The sequence below is a fragment of the Mustela erminea genome, chromosome 1 (genome assembly GCF_009829155.1).
Source record: "Mustela erminea isolate mMusErm1 chromosome 1, mMusErm1.Pri, whole genome shotgun sequence".
NCBI lineage: Eukaryota > Metazoa > Chordata > Mammalia > Carnivora > Mustelidae > Mustela > Mustela erminea.
Window position 1 is genome coordinate 18,399,033 of NC_045614.1, and position 12,990 is coordinate 18,412,022.

Consider the following 12,990-nt stretch of genomic DNA (forward strand, 5'->3'; position numbering starts at 1 on the left):
ATCTGACACAGGAAGGTCAGGCAAGCAGAGGCCAGGCCAGGCAATCCAAAACAAATACCCAGGCCTCAAGGGTAAGTACATCCAATATGGTCCTGAAGTGAGGACAAGACCAAGAGGAGGTGAGAGAGGAACTAAGAGGGAGGGGTAGGGGGGATTACAGGGACGGGTAGGGGGGATTACTGTAATTCCAGGACCAACCCTTAAATCCCAAATCTGTCTTGAATAAGAAAAACTCTGTCTGATGTAAATTGCTTTAAGTAACACAAACCCAAAGACATTTTAATTGGATATTAGCATAGAGTTTTGATAATTAACATAAGGGAGCATTTTCTAGAAAGCAAAGTATGCCCGCTGGTCAGCCACAGAGATGGTGCTCAGCCTCAGGGTGAGGCTGCGTGCACCCCAAAGGCTCACTTCATTGTTGGGATTCTCTAAATCCACAGCCACACCTATCCCCTCAGGGCCTCTGGAGGAGGGTCCAGGGGCTAGCTGGCCCTAAACAGCATGTAGAGCACAGGTAGCGCGGCCACAAATGTCACAGAGGTGATCAGCGTGCTATAGATGGTGTTCCTGTTGACCTGGGCTTCTAACCTCTGCTCCATGCCCGACAGTGCCAGGATCATGTTTCCCTGCTCCAGCAAGGAGCCCGGCAGAGCCCCATCTGCTGGCTCCACCAGGCCCGGATGCACCGCAGCCTTTGCAAGCTGAACCACCTCAGCCGTCTGGCTGAACGTCTTTTCCAAGCCATCAAGCCGCTCTCGTAAACCCTCTAGACAGGAACGGACCTGCCTGGAATGGCTGAGCTGCTCTTTCAGGGCAGCTGAAAGGATATCTGTGTCTCTGTCTCGGGTGGGGGAAGTACCTGTCTGGGCCCCAGGGCTCTGCCCGGGCCCAGCTCGTACCAGGCCCCTTAGGTCTACCATGAGGTCATGGAGGTCCCTCTGCTGGAGGGAGTAGCTGGATGCCTGTTCTCGGATGGCCTCCTGGAGGCTCAGAGGCCCCTTCTGTGCCTCTAAGAGCAAGGCCTTCAGCTCCTGTAGCCGCACCCGATTCACATAGGTGGAGCCAGCCACGCCAATCAGGGCCCCCAGGACTGACCCAATGAGGGACCAGTTCTTGGTTCTCTCAGCTCGAGTGCGCTCCTTCTCGTGACTTTCCCGCACAGCCGCAGAGAAGAGGGAGAACTTCTCTCGCTCTGAGTCTTCCGCGCGCAGATAGGTTGCACGAAGCCTCTTCTCCTCCTGCAGAAGCAAGAGCTGTGTTACACAGCAGCAAGGGGGCCCTGCAGCAGCAGCCACGAGCAGACGCTCCTGGGGCCCAACCTCAGCCCAGCACAGACCCCTGCTCCGTAAACCCACTGGGTGACCGAAGGCAGAGTAAACCTGGTCGGGACAGGGAGCAAAGCAATGGCGGGTGGTCAAGATGAGCCGTACTACCTTCTAACCCAGCAGTGCTGGGTCTACAGAATGTCCTCTCTGGGCCAGTCCCTCCTCCACGGTGCTCCCTCCGTGGGACCCAGGTTATACTGCCCTGGACTGCTAACTCCAGGACGAAGTTGGTGGATAGGGTCCAGAAGCCTGGGGCTCAGTGAGGAGGTTTACGTCCTCACCAGACCTCTGACCACAGGCTAGTGAGTGTTCCCACCCTGCCCCTCCATGACCTGCCAGGCCAGGGCCCCTGCCTGGAGAGGGGGCTGCCTCCCAAGCTGCCTGTACCTGCAGCATCCTGTGCTCCAGCGTAGCCAGTTCTAGGTACTGGTTATCCTCTCTGGAGACGCGGTCCAAGCGGTCCCTCACCTCCTTCAGCTTGGCCTGGTGAACCTCCAAGTCTTCCCGAGCCTCTCGGACAAGCCCTCGCGCCACCATGAACACTTTCTCTGCCTGCAGAGGGAACGAGGGAGGCCATTCGCTTCCCTCCATACCCACACAGGCTCAGCTACCCGTGCCCAAGGCTGTGGCTGAGGTGAGTGGGGTGTCGGTGCGAAAGGGTGGAAAGGAGTCCCTCAGACACAAAATCCTGGCTCACCCAGCAGTCCTCAAAGTGCAGCCCCGGGGCCACACCCATCAGAATCTGCAGATTTATCCATTCAAGTAGAAATAACGTGCTCCTGAGAAACTGGGAAATAAGGAACACTACACACAAAATCCAGCCAACTCTAGTCTGATGCAAACCATAAAGAAGTGGAACCCAGGTTCCTGAGCTGTTCCACGTACGTTATCTTAGCTGGATCTCACAACGAGGCCACCAGAGGCAGGGCCGTGACCTCCATGTCTCCATGTTACAGACCCAGAAACGCCAGCTCAGCAAGGTCACGACCTCCAGGGGGAGACACAGTAGGGTGCCTCAAAACCTCCCACCAACCCCAGATTCTTGCCTCTTCACTAGCCTGGTATGCACTAGGCAGGAGCAGGAACAGAGGTGACAAGAAGGCGTTTCCACTGCCACCAACAGCTGCCACAGGCAGCTCTTTCCAGCTCAGCGTATGATGCTGCCCTGGCCCTGGGCCTGTACCTTCACCGGGGCTGTTCTAATTCCACACAGGGCTTTGAGGACACCGTAACGTCCTCAACAACCCCGAAGAGCCCACATGGGAAGTGTCCACTGGCCTAACACAATGGATATCAATGGCTGGAGACTGACCAGTACGCAGAAACCCGTTTTCAGGGTAGGAGAACATGGTTACACAGAGAGCTCCACCCCAGGTGGAGCTATCAAACCCAGGTGTCACGTGAGACACGAGTCAAATCCCTCTGTGAATAGTATTCGTTTGAGAAAAGGCAAATGCGGGCATGGCTTCCCAGGACCGTGTGGCTGGTGATGATCTGGCAGAAACCTCAGGCCACATTTCCCGAGTCAGAAGGCAGGGCCCAGCACCCCAACTTCCCTCCTCACCTCGGTCACGTTTCCCTGGGCCTCGCGAACCTCATTGAGTCCGACAAACTCTTCATATCTGTCCCACCAGGTCGTGGCCGTGGAGGACGCTCGCTGCCGAATGTCGTGCCCCAGGGCTCTTCCCAGGGCAGTGAGGCGGTGGTACAGCCCCAGGGCCACCTCCTCAGGTCCTTTCTCTCTGGGCTGGCGAGGGCCTGGGCTGCAGAGAGTCCTGGTCATGAAGAGGTCCCTTCCAAGGAGGCCTCTCCGCACAAGCACGCAGCGCACACCCATGACGTGCCGAGTGGTAAATGCGGTGCTGCGCCCTGTCCTCAGGAGATCTGTGGTGGGGGACGACAGACAGATCAGCTCCCAGCTGAGAAAGGCTGGGCCTGAGTCAGACTGTAGGGCCCAGGGGCAGTTCCGAACAAGTATCAGTAGAGGAGTCCAAACTGAGCGTTACTCCGTTGTGCCGGGGGACTGCAGCCACTACAGCCATGGGTGCTCCCAGACAACTCAGGGGAGAACAGGGCAGGGAAGACGATATTGAGGAGATCATGCCTTCCACCTCCCTCAGACGCTCCCATTCCACCCGCCTTCCCCACATCCCCCAGGTCTCTGTTGCGACTCCGATGAGAAGCCTGGTGCCCGGTTGTCTGCTAATGTCAAAGCAAATTCTCAAACCTGAGCTGTGCCCATGCTGACAAAACCCCACGGAGGTAGGTTCATAAAGACTCCCGGGAAACTGGAACTGAGGGGGGTTTCAGGGAAAGATCTCCGTAAAAGGCCATCAAAACCAACAGTCCAGGGGCACCTGGGTGGCTCAGTGGGTTAAAGCCTCTGCCTTCGGCTCAGGTCATGATCCTAGAGTCCTGGGATCGAGCCCCGCATTGGGCTTTCTGCTCTGTGGGGAGCCTGCTTCCCCCTCTCTCTCTCCCCGCCTCTCTGCAAACTTGTGATCTCTGTCTGTCAAGTAAATAAATAAAATCTTTAAAAAAAAAGGCGACTTCCGCCACTCTGCTTTCCAGAGTGGCGGAACCTCGCCCGAGGGTGCCCACCTCCTCCCGGTGCAACTTTCCTGGCTCCCCTTCTCCTGAGCCCTGAAACTTCGCCGGAGAGCGTTTTCAATAAATCTTGCCTTGCCCCCACTTTGCCTTGTGTTGTGTTTATCTCGCCGGAAAAAGCTTTACATTTGGTCCCGAGACCCGGGAAGGAGATTGAGCCCCCACACAGTGGGGAGGCTCTCTCCTTTCCCTGGCCGAACCGGACCTGCCTTTCCCAACACCACTTCCGAAGCTGTGGTGAGTTTCCCCGATTCCGCGCCTCCTTCCGGAAAGCCCTGCCCTAATCGCAGCCGCGTCAGGGTGGACCCCGCCGGTCACCAGGTGACCTCCGTGACTCCGAGAGGCTGGGAGACGTCCTAACCTCTATGGCAGTCGACACAGTTTTTCCGCAACCCAGTGGTGGACGAGGGGACGCCTTCCTCCAGCCCTCGGGTTGCCCGGCAACGAATCGTGGGGACCTCCCAATCCAAATTCGACCCTAAAACATCCCAGGGGTGTTTTAGGCCTGCTGGCCAATCTTAAAACCCTGGAACTGGATCAGATGGCCTCCGGAAGGCACGTTTAACTATCAGATTTTCATGGACCTAAATAACCTAGGCAGACACCAAGGCAAATGGGCCAAGGTCCCTTATGTCCAGCTTTCTGGACTCTGCACTCTCGCCCCTTCCTCTGCTCTTACTGCTCCACCTCTCAGGTCCTCTTGGCCAGCTCCCCTCCCCCTACCCTGCCACCCACTGCTCCCAAAGACTTGGACCTCTCCTCCCCGTCTCCTCTCTCTGAACCCCTGGAGAGCTTCACCCACCCACTGACAAGAGGGCCTCTGGTTCCTCCTCCTCCTCCTTACCGCGATCCTTCACCCCCCCAAAAAAAAAAAAAAAATCTTAAAAAAAAAAAAACCAACAGTCCAGACACCAAGGGCGGCCACAGCACTGGGGAAGCAGAGTTTTGCTCTATGTTCGAGGACACAGGTTGTTCATATCCCAAGGCAGAAAACTCCCTCCTCGGCAGTCCTCTGAAAAGGTAATTCCAGGAGAAAAAGGAAACAAAACAAAACGCCCAGATCTCTTTACAGAGGAGAGCTTTTCTTAGGTTCACATGAGCCCTTCTCTATGTGCTCTGAGCCTAGGCTGTCCAGGCTCCCAGCTCCATGTCACAATCCTCACCTTCTGTAAGCTTTCTCCCGCCTCTCCAACCTCAGCCATGCTCTACAGGTTAGGTTTCTTTAATCTTTCTCTTTTCAACCTTGCTTTGATGCATGGGCCCCAATGACACCCACTTCTTGTTACCTAAAGAGCACAGGGAGACTCCCATTACCCAGTCAGTCCTTGCCTAAGCCCAGGAGCAGCCAGGACGCTGAGGACCCCCAGAGAGGCCAGGTCAGGTGACCCATGCTCCCAGCACACCTGGGCCAGCACTCCCTCCCCTCCCCTAGCCAGCGCCCCCCACCCCAGCCCTCAAGTACTGACTCTGGCTGTAAGAGTGACACCTAGTGGCCAAACAACCAGGCCAGAGAGAAAAGCAGTAGGAGCTGTGGACAGAAGACTGGAGAAGCTCCAGGGATGAAGAAAGTGGCTTGTGGATGTAACAGAGATCAGCCCACAGCATCCCAGCCTCCTCCCTCTTGTGCTGCGCTTGGAGAAGCTCAGGCCTTCTAGAAAACAAAGTTGCTTGAGTAGGGACATGCCTCCTGCCCAAAGCGGGTCTGAGCTGAGAGCCACAGAAGGGGACATTGCTGTGACACTGCTTCCAAGCTGGTGCCGCCCCCTAACTACCAGACCCCATCCCTAAGGCCCGAGAAAGCACACAACATCCATGACCCAGGGGTTGAGCTAGCCTGGGAGGCCTCAAGGCCAGCACCCACTGCACTGAGCTGTGACCCCACAATTCTGTGGGTGGACTCCAGAGCAAAGCAAAGCACACAGACTTGCAGCACCACCAAACACAGCCCCGTCCTTTTCAGCAACTCACCAGAAAGGTGTCCACCTCAGCTGTCACTACTTCCTTTGCCCCCATTCTAACCTGATCTCATGCCACCTCAAGGCTGCTCCCTGCCCCTCCAACCCCACAAAATTTCTACCTTGCCGGATTCAGCAAGCGCTTCCCAGATTTCTTCTCCAAATCTCTGCAGCTTCCAACACTCTGTCTTTTTGAAGTCACTACCCCTCTCAGCTTCCTCCAACCTTCTCAGCCTCCTTTCTCAGCTCCTCCTCTACCAGCCGCCCACTCCTGGAAGCCAGGAGGGTCACCCAACCCTGGCGGCGATGACAGCTACGTCCTTCTGTCTGTCCTGGCTTCCTCCCAGCTGCTCAGAGCCATTGCTCACAACCTGAGGCTCTGTTAATTCATCATTGCATAGCCTCGGTTCAAGCCCCCCTGCACCCCCGACAGCTCCCATCTCACTTGCTATGAACACCAGTCCTGCCAGTGGGCAACAAGCCCCGCTCCTCTTGACCGGCATCCTCTTCCCCCCTCTCTGCCCCTGACCTCCGCTACAGGCACCCAAACACGCGAAGCCCAACCCTGCTGCTTCCTCCTCAGCTCCAGGCGGCTCACCCTGACTTCTAGGTCTTGGCTCAGACATCCACCTCATGGCAAAGCCTTCCTTGACCATTTCCTCCTGGGCCACCAGGTTTATCTGTCTCCATCAGACACATATTTGCCTTCTTCACATGTTGCCAAGCCCCTCGCTACAACATAAGCTTGGTCACAGCAGAGACGTTGCTGTGTGAGGAAAGGACTCAAGTTGTTCCTCTGTTCCAGTCCCTCCTCTCATCCACCCAGCCTCTCCCGACTCAAACATCTCACAGGCCCTTAGTCAGCACAGGTAAGGTGTCCCTGCCAGAGGGGGCAAAGTGGAGAGGTACATGGGGTCATCTAAAACCTAAAAGGCAGCCGGTGTAGCTGGAAGACAGCAGAGGAAAGGAGAGTGGGCAGAGGAGAGGCTGAAGAGGTAAACAGAGGCCACTTTAACAAGGGTCTTGAGGGTCAAGTTCAGAACCTTGCCCGTCCAAATCAATTCTCCAGTTCTACCCAGGTGACCGTCTCCTACCAACTGCCCATCCTAAGAACCTCCATCACCTGTACCTCTTCCTCACATGCAGCTGATGACTTGCTTCATTTTTCACTAAGACAATACTTAAAAATTGGAAGACAACTTCTCTAATCTCCTACCGTACCTTCCCACCTGCCAGTGTCTGTCCAGTTTCCACCTCCTCTCTTGCTCTTCAGGATGAAGAATTCATGCTCTAGGAAGACCAAGCTGTGCCCCAGGTCCCGTGCGCCCTCCCCAGCTGACACTACTAATTGATCAAACATCCCTCCAGCAATAGCGCCACTTCTCTGCCCCTCTGTACAGCCAAACTCCTTGATGGATTGTGAGCACTTGCTCTCTCCAGTTCCTCTTCTCCCATCCTCTCTGAAAGCCCTCTCTGATGCAGCCCTCGAAACGACCATGCCACTGGAAATGCTCTTGTCCAGGTCACGTCCACATTACTAAATCCAGTGATCAGATCTCAATCCTCCTCTTACTTGGCCTATCAGCAGCCTGGGACTCATGCCACCTTCTTCCTCCTTGAAATACCTTCTACACTCGGCCCCACTCATCTCCTGAACCTCTCCACAGAGAGTGCTGCAGGGCAGGGTCCTCGGACTCCTCTCTCATCCAGTCCCATGTCTTTAAAAGCCATCTACTAGAATGTTATTAAATTAATTATAGTGATGGTTGAACAACACTGTGAATACACTAAAACCACTGAACTGTACACATTAAATAAGTGAATTGTATGGTATGTAAGTTGTATCTCGATAAAACTATTACTTTTTTTTTTTTAAGATTTTTATTTATTTATTTGACAGAGAGATCACAAGTAGACAGAGAGGCTGGCAGGGTGGAGGGGGGGAAGCAGGCTCCCTGCTGAGCAGAGAGCCTGATGCAGGGCTTGATCCCAGGACACTGAGACCATGACCTGAGACCTTGACTGAGACCATGACCCAAAGGTAGAGGCTTAACCCACTGAGCCATCCAGGTGCCCCAACTATTGCTTTTTTAAAAAAGTAATCTCTATATCCAACGTGGGGGTCAAACTCATGACTTCAAGATTAAGAGTCACACGTTCCACTGACTGAGCCAGCCAAGTGCCCCCCACCCTTCCCCCCTGCCAAAACCATTACTTTAAAAAACTATCAACTATGCTCTGATTTTTCCAGCCCAGACCTCTCCTGTAGATTCCAGGCTCGTTTACCTAGCTGCTTAATCCACATCCCCGCTTAGAAGACTGGGGATCTTAACTTCCCTTTCCAACTTGCCTTTTCCACAGCCTTCTCCATCTTGGTTGATGGAAATTTCAAGTCCAAATCAGACCAAAATCCTCAAATCACCCGACATCCTTCTCTCCCACCTCATATCCAATTCATTGGCAGATGCTACTTCCTTTCTAAAAACAAAATCCCCCCCCTCTTATCCTTGCCACTGCTACCACCTTGTCCTAGTGACTAACATGTCTCCCTGCTTCTACTCTAGCCCCTACAGTCTATGGTGAACAAAGCAGTCAGTAGTCCTTTCAGAACACAACCCAGGCACCTGGGTGGCTCAGTGGGTTAAAGCCTCTGCCTTCGGCTCAGGTCATGATCTCAGCATCCTGGGACCGAGGCCCGCATCGGGCTCTCTGCTCAGCAGGGAGCCTGCTTCCTTCTGTCTACCTGTGATCTCTGTCAAATAAATAAATAAAATCTTAAAAAAAAAAAAAACCACACACACACACACACACACACACACACACCCCAAACCATGTCTCTCTCTGCTCAAACTTTCCAATGGTTTCTCATCTATCTTAATGTAAAAGTCAAAATTCTTTCCATGGTCTCCAGGGAATCCACTTCCTGGCTCTCAATCTTCTCATTCTCCTCCAATCATATGGACCTTACTCCCCCCAGCTTTATTGACATATAAATGGTATATAGCACTGTGTAAGTTTAAGATACACACGCGATGACTCAATACACTTGATAGATATATAAATTGCTAAACGTGTACCACAATAAAGTTAGCTAGCACATCCTTCAGGTAATTACCACGCATGGACTTTCTTGGTGTTGCTGGAACACATGAGGCTATCCCCACAGCAGGATCTTCACATCAGCGGCTTGCTATCTGCAGTTTGCTCCCTTCTCTTTTCCAAGTCCTGCTCAAATGTCACTGCCATGCCCTCCCATCCCAGCACGCTACCCACTTTGTCTGCTTTATTTTTCTCCATGCACGTACGTACATGACCTGCGATATGTTTCACTTACTTACTTTGCTTAAGGGCTGTCTCACCCACTAGAACGTCAGCTCTGCCAGGGTAGGCATTGTTTTGTTCACTGCTGCATCCTCAGTGCCTATAATACTATCTGCATATAGTACATACTCAACAAAAAAGTACTAAATGAATTAACAGAATTTGCAAAAAGTCATAAGCCGGCTCTCTGATAAAATCCAAACTCCTTCCGGTGGTTTCCAAAACTTTACGACCAGAGATCTAGCCCCCGCCCACATTTCTGTCACCTCCCTCCGATCTCTCTCCACCCACGCGTCCTTTCCTCGGTTCCAGGAACGCGCGGAACTTCACGGCTTCAGCACGCGCCCTTCGTTCTACCCCCAATGCTTTCCCCCTGCACGGTCCCAGGCCTAGCACCTTCCGGTTAAGCACCCCTCCTGGCTTCCGGACCCTCCTCCGGCAAGCCAACCCCAACCTCGTACCTGGCAACCCAACGCGGAAACTGCAACCCAAACAGAGGGCCCGCCACTCAGTAGATCTCTGACCCTTTAATGCCCGCCCCCAGAGTTGCTTCCGGCAGCGGGAGGGAAGCTTCCTGACTAGGAGCCAATCAGAGGGCTCGCGTAGAAGTATAGGCGCCGGGGGTGGGAAGGGGCGCTCCGCTTCCGGTGGCAGGGTCTGGGGAAGGGGCGGCAGGCGCCATGTCCGGCCGCGAAGGTGAGTGTGCGGGGGTGGTGGCAGGGCAGAGAGGGACAGGGCCCGGTGGGGACTGAACTGAGCATGCTTGTGTCGCCCACAGGTGGCAAGAAGAAGCCCCTGAAGCAGCCCAAGAAACAGGCCAAGGAGATGGACGAGGTGAGGGCGAGCGCGGAGGCGTGGGTGGGTGCGGAGGGACTGGGAAATTTGCCTGGCGTGAACCCTGTCTGCCTCTCCCTAGGAAGATAAGGCATTCAAGCAGAAACAGAAGGAGGAGCAGAAGAAACTCGAGGAGCTAAAAGCGAAGGCCGCGGGGAAGGGTCCCCTGGGTAAGTGAGGGCCGAGTAGAGTGAGCTCAAGCCGGGCTAACGCTCTGAGCATCAATCAGCGTGGTCCATTTCCTGCCTCATTGGTGAGGTCCTCGCGTCCGCTACGGCGGACCGACCCCGCCAGGCTTCGATTCGCAGCAGCGGGAAGGGGAGGGAGCCAGACCAGCTTTGGAAATGAAATCCCTTTTCTTCCAGGCAGTCTGGTCTGTCTCTGGGGAAGCGGCAGAAATGGAAATACCGAAATTCATGTACCTTAGACACAAAGTCGTAGAGTTGAATTTCCAAATATTGTCCGCTATTTCTTGCCCCAAATTCGTATTTCACTGTTTTTGCTTAAAACATTTCTTGACTTCATCGCTCATATTGTTAATTCTAGTAAATTCTTTTGCATCCTGAGTCTTCACTTACCGGTGCGCCTAAACATAGAGCCCAAGCTTCTTAATGTGTTATTGTGCTATATGCTTTTTTAATCTAATTCCCCCACCAACTATTCTGCCTCTTTTCATTATGTAGAAAGAATCGCTTACATACCAAAAGATTTTTCAAGCCCAACAGCCCGAATACTTTTCTGTGCTTCATAGATGCTGTTTACATTCATCAAACTAGTTAACAGTTTCTTCTGTAGTTATTTGTGCCCTATGGGACCACTCAGCCACCCCCTGCCCTGGTGGAGGCTAGAATGGTGGGAGTGTTGTCCAGGGCTTTACAAGGCTTCTATTCCAGTGCATTTGGTTTGATTCACAGTGCTGAGATCTAGGTATTGTGATTCCTTTTTGGATCGTGAGGTATTTTGTACTTTCCTTTTTTTTTTTTATTTTTTTTTTTTTTAAAGATTTTATTTATTTATTTGACAGAGAGAGATCACAAGTAGATGAAGAGGCAGGTAGAGAGAGAGAGAGAGGGAAGCAGGCTCCCTGCTGAGCAGAGAGCCCGATGCGGAACTCGATCCCAGGACCCTGAGATCATGACCTGAGCCGAAGGCAGCGGCTTAACCCACTGAGCCACCCAGGCGCCCTGTACTTTCCTTTAATCTGTGATTGTGTATAGGGATAATGTCAGTCTTTAGTGAAATCCTATACTACTTGTTTTTCACTGAAGCTCTCATTTTTTAAAGGCTCATTTTGTCAGACATTTAGGATCTTCATTACTGCGTTAGGCATATTTAATTTTGTAACTATTTTTTAAGTTATTTATGTGTGCCAAATAGTCAAATGTAAATTGAATAAAATAAAGATACTGAAAAATCACACCCCAGGATCATAATCTAGTAGTGTGTAATGTGGCGGTTGAGAAAGTGGAATTGGACATCAGACTGCCCAAGGTGGAATCTTGGATTTGTTGTAGACCAGCCTATATCTTTGAACAACACCTCCCTGAGATTTCATTATTTGGAAAATGGGTTGATGGGGGATGGGGATTAAATGAGCCAGTGTGTGAAATATTTAATAGTGTAGGTCGAGGCCAGTGCACAGCCATTATTTGTGCCCCTGCCTCATCCTCATTCAAGTATTATCCCACATAGACTGTTGGTAAAGCCCTGTGCATGCTTGTATCAAAAAGATTATCCGGCACAAGAGCTGAGCCTTTCTAGGATCCTTATCAGACCCCCGGCACTTCTGCCATAAAGAATATATTTTTCCTTAGCTGAGACTTTTTTTTTCCTTTTGCAGCCACAGGTGGAATTAAGAAATCTGGCAAAAAGTAAGCTGTTCTTGTGCCTGAGGCAATGATGATCCTTAATTCCATTCCTGTTTAAACATCTGGATTCCCTGTCATAGCATCTGTTGCTATCTATAGCTGGAATGAAGTGTTGTCTTAGATCCTGTTGTACATTTAAGAATAAACTTTTGTAAAAAAAAAAATAAAACAATCATACAGTGGCTCATATTCTCTTTATTTTTTGTCACTCAGTCCTTTCTGTGTTAGTTCTGAGGTCAGAGTGAACCTAGCCAGGAATCCTGCCAATGTGTGCTCTTCAGTCTTGGTTCTATCCTGAACTCCGTGTCACCTGGAATTAAACCAATGCATTTGAAGTGGTTATTGTTTTTGTATCATTGTATGCCTGATGGAATATATTACATGAGGTTAATGAACGAATTTGTACTTTGGGGAGGAAAAAAGTTCTCTTTCTATGAGGACATCCATGTTGCAATGATACAGTGCATTTGTTGTAATGGGATTATTCGTCTTTCAAGTCAGGTGTCCACTAATTACATGCTGCATGTGTACCAGAGGGCAATTCCTGTTGTCAAGGAACTTCTCTGTTATGGGAGAGGAGCAACATTAATACATACAATATGCATTATAAAGGGAATAAAATGGGAAAGGAGAAAGATTCTGAAAGTTCCTAAGAACCTAGCTTACTCTGAAGCCTCCAGGTCTGCATTTACACTAGGGCTTCAGAAAGGTCCTTCCTAGGTTCCCATGCTTTAAACCCCACATTTGACCCATCAGCAAATTAAATATGGCCTCTGCATACTTCCTCCAGTATCACCCCCCACACACCCCATTCTGACCTAAAATCCCTCACCTGGGTTATTGCGGTCACATCCACATTTGTCTTCCTGTCCCCTACCCTTTCTCCCCTACAGTTTAACCTTCATTCAGGCTGCAGAGTGTCCCTGCGCTAAACCACAAAGTTACACTTTGTCTCTTCTTGGCTCAGAACTCAGTGGCTTCTTAGGGCAAAATTGAGTCCCCACAATGACCAGTCAGGCATGTGGCTGCCACTCCCTACCTTCTGATACCATTCATCCCCTGATATCTTGAACCACG

At 51.7% G+C, this 12,990-nt stretch overlaps 2 protein-coding genes and 1 long non-coding RNA gene across 9 annotated transcripts in view; 1 reads left to right on the forward strand and 2 right to left on the reverse strand.

Annotated features, from left to right (window-relative positions):
- Nucleotides 1-252: 252 nt before the first annotated feature.
- On the reverse strand, nt 253-9,759 carry CCDC51 (coiled-coil domain containing 51). Of its 7 annotated transcripts, none has more exons than XM_032318761.1 (5): nt 9,673-9,708; nt 5,099-5,221; nt 2,893-3,212; nt 1,716-1,880; nt 253-1,241 (listed from the first exon to the last, which is right to left on the reverse strand). In XM_032318761.1, the coding sequence occupies exons 3-5, from the start codon at nt 3,163-3,165 to the stop codon at nt 486-488; spliced, it is 1,194 nt and encodes a 397-aa protein (XP_032174652.1). In that variant the 5' UTR covers nt 3,166-3,212; nt 5,099-5,221; nt 9,673-9,708; the 3' UTR covers nt 253-485. The 7 variants fall into 7 exon arrangements, with proteins under 7 accessions (XP_032174652.1, XP_032174635.1, XP_032174669.1 ...); XM_032318744.1 differs by lacking the exon at nt 9,673-9,708 and adding an exon at nt 9,006-9,025; XM_032318778.1 differs by lacking the exon at nt 5,099-5,221 and having other exon boundaries at nt 9,673-9,759.
- The window catches only part of SHISA5 (shisa family member 5), a 48,171-nt gene continuing 43,861 nt past the window's right edge, over nt 8,681-12,990 (reverse strand). The window contains exon 7 of the transcript XR_004280181.1: nt 8,681-8,713. The gene's annotated coding sequence lies outside the window, so the exon portion shown is untranslated. The remainder of the gene's footprint in view (nt 8,714-12,990) is intronic.
- LOC116576517 lies at nt 9,807-12,077 on the forward strand. Its single transcript, XR_004280189.1, has 4 exons — nt 9,807-9,907; nt 9,990-10,045; nt 10,128-10,215; nt 11,886-12,077. It is a non-coding gene; the product is annotated as an uncharacterized LOC116576517 (long non-coding RNA).